The sequence below is a fragment of the Hemibagrus wyckioides genome, linkage group LG15, assembly GCF_019097595.1.
Source record: "Hemibagrus wyckioides isolate EC202008001 linkage group LG15, SWU_Hwy_1.0, whole genome shotgun sequence".
Classification (NCBI taxonomy): domain Eukaryota; kingdom Metazoa; phylum Chordata; class Actinopteri; order Siluriformes; family Bagridae; genus Hemibagrus; species Hemibagrus wyckioides.
The window spans coordinates 1,619,001-1,625,000 of record NC_080724.1 but is presented as its reverse complement, the minus strand read 5'-3'; the positions used below and the strand labels follow the sequence as shown (position 1 = coordinate 1,625,000).

Below are 6,000 nucleotides of genomic sequence, written 5' to 3'. Positions count from 1 at the left end.
TTCATGTCTCACCTTACCGCTGGTTGTTGTATTTGATTGTCAACTCCAAACTGCTCAGTTCCATAGGAATGAATGTTTCTTGTTAGTGTGAAAGGGGTCGAATTTGAGCAGTTTCTTTAATTAAACTAAATGAATTGATCTAAAATAATTAAACTATTTACTCCACAGAATGACTTACCCTCCTGGGAAGCCAAGTAAACCATCAAAGCGCATCTGCATCTGAAAGAGACGTGGAGTTTTGTTTCAGTTGTGTGTGATGTTTTGACCATATCTGTGACACGAAGTGTTTTAGGTGAAAGGCAGTTTAACGTTTTATTTATTAGCTCAAGTATTACTAATAATTTAACTTAATTAAATAAATTGATAAAATATATAGCCACATATATAACTGATGTGATCATACCTAATCTCTCCCTGATACCTGATCTCTCTCCCTCATCTCCCTGATCTCCACTGCTCGCAACCTTGGTGTAACCGTGGACAATCAACTGTCCTTTTCCTCCCATGTTACTAATGTCACACGTTCATGTCGGTTTCTTCTGTACAACATCAGAAGGATTCAGACGTTTTTGTCCACACAGGCTGCTTGTTCAGTCTCTGGTCATTTCAAGACTGGACTGCTGCTCCTCTCTACTGGCAGGTCTACCTCTGAATGCAACTCGTCCACTGCAAATGATCTAATTGCAGCTGTGTGACTTGTTTTCAACCTGCCTAAGTTCTCCCACACCACCCCACTGCTGCACCTCCACTGGCTTCCAGTAACTGCAACAGATTCAAAACACTGACCGTTGCCTACAAAGCCAATAATGGCCCCCTTTGACCTCAAAGCTCTTATTACTTCTCACACTGCACCTCGCTCCCTCAGATCCACTAGCACTGCTGGACTGGTCCCACCATCTCTCAGGGTCAGAGGTAGGTCTACATCTAGACTCTTCTCTGTTCCGGAACCAAGGTGGTGGAATGACCTTCCCCTAGATGTCCGAACTGTTTTCAAACGCCGGATGAAGACCTACCTCTTCCTGACGGTGTTCTAAGTCCATGGCTTGTTGAACCAGTGTTAATGTATTCATTAATAGACTTCGAGGCACTCTTGTGCATCTGCCAAATGCCAGAAATGTAAATGTATAGTGATAATAACGATAATATTAAGGCTAAGCTTCATACAAAAGCGCTGATGCTTTTTTTGTATCAAAACCCGAACTACGATTTTCCAACATTGTCCCAACGCTCCATTCACTCTGCCCACAACCACGTGACCGATGCCTGGAGCTCCGTTTCACCTCATAACTGCTTTTCGTCTGCAGCACAAACCCTGGCAGACATTTTGAGGATTGTGTAATGAAGTTGTCTGAGTAGTTTAATGATCCAGAAGTAATGATTTAAGAGACAGTGAGCAGTTTAGCAATACAGACATACTGAGAATGCATCACAGTCTAAAGTCTAACAACTCTTCTTTATTGTGCATCAGCAATATATTGAATAAATTAGCAATAAAATAAACTTTCTAGAATGTACCTCCACCAAAGGTGTACAGGAAACACAGGACACATGCTCCACAAACATAAACAGAACCAGAGCTGCAGTACAGAGGGGTTTAAAGCTATAAATTCCTTGGTGTCCTCATCACTGAGGATTTCACATGGTCACTGCACAGCGGACATATTATAAGGAACACCTTTACAATCTCAGGCAAATTATCAGAGTTCAGCATTAATGACCGGATTGGAGCAGGGAGCAGTAAAGTTGTACAGACTGCTCAGAGCATCACTGGAGAGGAACTTCCCTCCGTCCAGGACGTGTACAACAGACGGAGGCTGAGGAGCGCCTGGAGGAGTATCAAAATGTCCAGCCCATCCAAACCAACCATTTCACACTACTGCCCGGAGGCAGATGGTACCGCAGTGTTCCCACTGGCCAAATGAGACGAACATTAAGTGCACATACATACAGTATAGTTTATTCTAAATACTGTGTGCTGATAACTGGATGATGAATAATGTTTTTATTTCATGTGATGAGAGAGAGAGAGAGAGAGAGAGAGCGCAACAGACAGAGAGAGAAGAGAGAAGATAGAGAGAGACACAGACAGAAAGAGACAGAGAGAGAGATAGAAGAGAGAGAGAGAGAGACAGAAAGACAGAGCAACACACACAGAGAGAGAGAGAGAGAGAGAGAGAGAGAGAGAGAGAGAGAGAGAGAGAGAGAGAGAGAGAGAGAGACAGAAAGACAGAGCAACACACACACACAGAGAGAGAGAGAGAGAGACAGACAGACAGAGAAGAGAGAAGATGCACACAGACAGACAGACAGATATATAGAGAGAGATAGAAGAGAAAGAGGGAGACAGAGAGAGACAGAGAAGAGTGTATGTGTGTGTGTGTCTGTTAGCGTGACTTTAACTACTTCATTTCATCTACCAGAATTTCCATATGCAGCCAAATAAATGAAATGACTCGTAAAATACATCCATTAAGCTAAGTAGAGTCATTAGGAACTGTTTGCGATAGCTGCCTCACTCTTTAGACTGCAGTGTGTTGCTATGGTTACAGTTGTATATAGGAGGGGCTTTCATTTCGAACGGTGACACACAATGGAGTATTCAGAACCCCCCCACCTCACCCCACCCAACCCCGGGGTGTAAAGTTTATTAAAGGCTGCACTTCGTCGTTTTAACCGCTAGGCGGTACTAACGTGCCCTAAAGTGCCAAAGCTTTTTTATTTTTATTTTATTTTTGCATCCTCACCGCCATTTTATGGTATTTCAAAATAAAAGTCTACACGATATTTCCGCGTCTTTCTCTGTGTTGTCAATGAAATAATTCAAAATTCAGTTGGAAAAGTAAATCCTATGTCTGGAGCTCTTTACTGATCTCACTGAATTTTCTGGAATATTCCACATAAGACATAAAAACTTCCTTACCAGTACGATATGTTTAATTGGGATTTTGCCGAAGAGTTTAGCATTGCTATCTGCGTACAGCAGGATGTGACATGCGTGTTTATGGTCCAGTCGGGACAGCGCTTCTTCTCTGCTCATGCCTCTTCCAGCCATTTGTGCACTTTTAGCAAACTTATATCAGATAAATAACTTTTTAAACGTGACTTTATAAATCTGACAGCCGATAACAGGGCCAAGACAAACTACGGTGGCCTGATAGGGTCCAATTTCAAAATATCAGTCCTGCAAGATATTTGACCTCAAGTGAGAATGTATGAATAATGCTGAATCTTTTATCTTATCTTCTTTACTATTTTAACTCCGGGTTCGAGGTGGGAATAAACTCTGGATGGGACAAAAGTCCATCACTCTGATCATTATGCATGCACACACACACACTGAACCTGGGTTATCAGGCTGCACCATCATGACACCCACTGCATGATACACTAAAAAGTTATCTAAAAAGTTAAATTTCTTAATATGGTTTGTCATTATTTTATTCAACTGTTTTTGTATAATGGAGTTACTTCATACACGTATCAAACCCAAACTGGAGGCGAAAAACCACTCCAGCTGCATCGGAGTAAATATAAACAAGTAAACATGATAATACCAAATGTCCTGACCAGTTACAGCTACATGCTTTGGGGATTCTTGTAAAGTAATGTCTGCTTTATTTCTGGTCATGTTCATCACGTGTATTTTCTATTTATTTTAAGTTTATTTTTGGTCTGTTTAGCCCTTGAAGACATTTTACTTTTTTTATTTCTGTCGTGGATCTTGCAAAGCGACCTTGAGGTTAAGAAAGACGCTATATATATATATATATATCTCATTATTATTAGTAGCAGTATATTAGCAACAGCAGTAGTATTAATATTAGTAATACAGGCTGTAGTGGCATTTGTAGCAGTATGAAGTAGGAGGAGTAGTAGCAGCAGAAGTAATAGTAGGAGTGGCATTAGAGGTAGGAGGAGGAAGAGGAGGAGGAGGAGAAAGAAGAGTACTGGTAGTAGAAGTAGGAGGAGGAGGAAGAGGAGGAGAAGTAGTGGTAATAGTAGTAGGAGAAGGAGGAGGAGGAAGAGGAGTAGTGGTAGGAGGTGGAGGAGGAGTGGTAGTAGTAGCAGTAAGAGGAGGAGCAGGAGGAAGAGGAGTGACAGTAGTAGGAGGAGGAAGAGGAGGAGCAGTAGTGGTAATAGTAGCAGTAGTAGTAGCAGTAATAGTAGTAGGAGGAAGAGGAGTAGCAGTAGTAGGAGGAAGAGGAGGAGCAGTAGTGGTAGTAGTTGCAGTAGTAGTAGGAGAATGAGGAGAAAGAAGAGGAGCAGTAGTAGTAATAGTAGCAGTAGGAAGAGGAGGAAGAGGAGGAGGAGGAAGAGGAGGAGCAGTAGTAGTATTAGGAGGAGGAGGAAGAGGAGGAGCAATAGTGGTAATAGAAGCAGGAGGTGGAGGAGGAGGAAGAGGAGGAGCAGTAGTGGTAGTAGTAGCAGTAATAGGAGGAGGAGGAGGAGGAGGAGGAAAAGCAGTAGTAGGAGGCGGAGGAGGAGGAAGAGGAAGAGGAGGAGCAATAGTGGTAATAGAAGCAGGAGGTGGAGGAGGAGGAAGAGGAGGAGCAGTAGTGGTAGTAGTAGCAGTAATAGGAGGAGGAGGAGGAGGAGGAGAAGCAGTAGTAGGAGGCGGAGGAGGAGGAAGAGGAGGGGGAGTATCAATAGTGGTAGCAGCTGTAGGAGTAGTAGTTTGTGGTAGCAGTAGGAGGAGGAGGAGGAGGAGGAGGAAGAGGAGTAATAGGGGTATTCTGTTTAAATGAATGTAAGCTCTGTCCTCTTACATACCCCACACAGACAGATAGGTGATCATCAGAAAACAACATGAAGTGTCCTGTCCGGGTGTCTACATACATTTATCCATATAGTACATAACAGAAGTCTTAGTTGTTATTTTTCACACTTATGTGAAATGTATTTATTTAGAAAGCTTTCACAAGCTCTTCAGTCATTTTTATTTCAGAGATGGGTTTTTGTCTTATGACACTACTTCAGTGAACAAGGAACCATCGTTAATGACAAGATGATAAATTCCCATCATAAGTCATTTTAAAATTTTAATAGTATTTCTCAAATTTTCATGACAGAAATGTGTTTAAATGATGGTAGCTTACACAGAGATGCTGTGGAGAAATCATTAAATTAATATTAACAAATCACAATGTTACCATAACATATGATGCTGTAAATAGGAGTAACCTGTTACAGCAGTTTATACTAATGATCATTACTGACCTCTATATTTCTATCCATACCTCTTTCTTTTAATGTCGCATTAATAGATAATCTATTTGTTTGCCTTCTTGTGGTTTGACAAAATAATCTTCACGCTGTAGACACGCATACTTGCCTGCAGTTTTCTTATTCTCAAAACAAGCTGCTAAGTGTCAGGCCATGCAGTGAGCTGCTGAGCGGTATGCAGCCCTGCCTGGAGTGTGTTGTCCATCTAAGGGGTGTAAGAATACAGCAGAGAGACAGTGAGGCAGGAAACAGATGGCTGCTCAAGTGTCTGGCCTCGTGCCCTCAAGCACTTGTCAAAATTCTTGAGCAGCCTTACAGCAGGATTGGAGGCTTGCAACATCACTATGCTATGGGCTCTGAAGGGGAAGGAGCACGTTTCACAGCCACGCCCTGCTTTAAGTGAAAAATCATTTGTCCTCACGGCTCCTGCGCCAGCTGGACATTGCTACACAGGAAAGCCATACACTAAGGATCAGGAAGACATTAACCTCTGAGCCTTACAATCTGATAGCCAGCATGAGTGGCTTTGGCTATGAGGGCATTTTGCTTTGTAGATTGATGTGTCAGCATCAGACAAATTAAGTTAGTGGATATCTAAAATACACTATATTGCACCTCCAAAACATTGAATTCAGGTGTTGTTTTTCAGGGGTTGGGCTCGGCCCCTTAGTTCCAGTGAAAGGAACTCTTAATGCTTCAGCTTCATACCAAGACATTTTGGACAATTTCATGCTCTTTGTGGGAACAGTTTGGGGATGACCCCTTCCTGTTCCAACA

At 42.2% G+C, this 6,000-nt stretch overlaps 1 protein-coding gene across 1 annotated transcript in view; it reads right to left on the bottom strand.

Annotated features, from left to right (window-relative positions):
• Positions 1-3,152, bottom strand: part of zgc:103759 (U8 snoRNA-decapping enzyme) — a 9,884-nt gene extending 6,732 nt beyond the window's left edge. Inside the window, exons 1-2 of the mRNA XM_058409282.1 lie at positions 2,921-3,152; positions 179-219 (exon numbers count right to left, since the gene is read on the bottom strand). Of these exons, the coding sequence (XP_058265265.1) occupies positions 179-219; positions 2,921-3,052 (173 nt within the window). The 5' untranslated portion in view covers positions 3,053-3,152. The remainder of the gene's footprint in view (positions 1-178; positions 220-2,920) is intronic.
• Between the last annotated feature and the right edge of the window lie 2,848 nt (positions 3,153-6,000).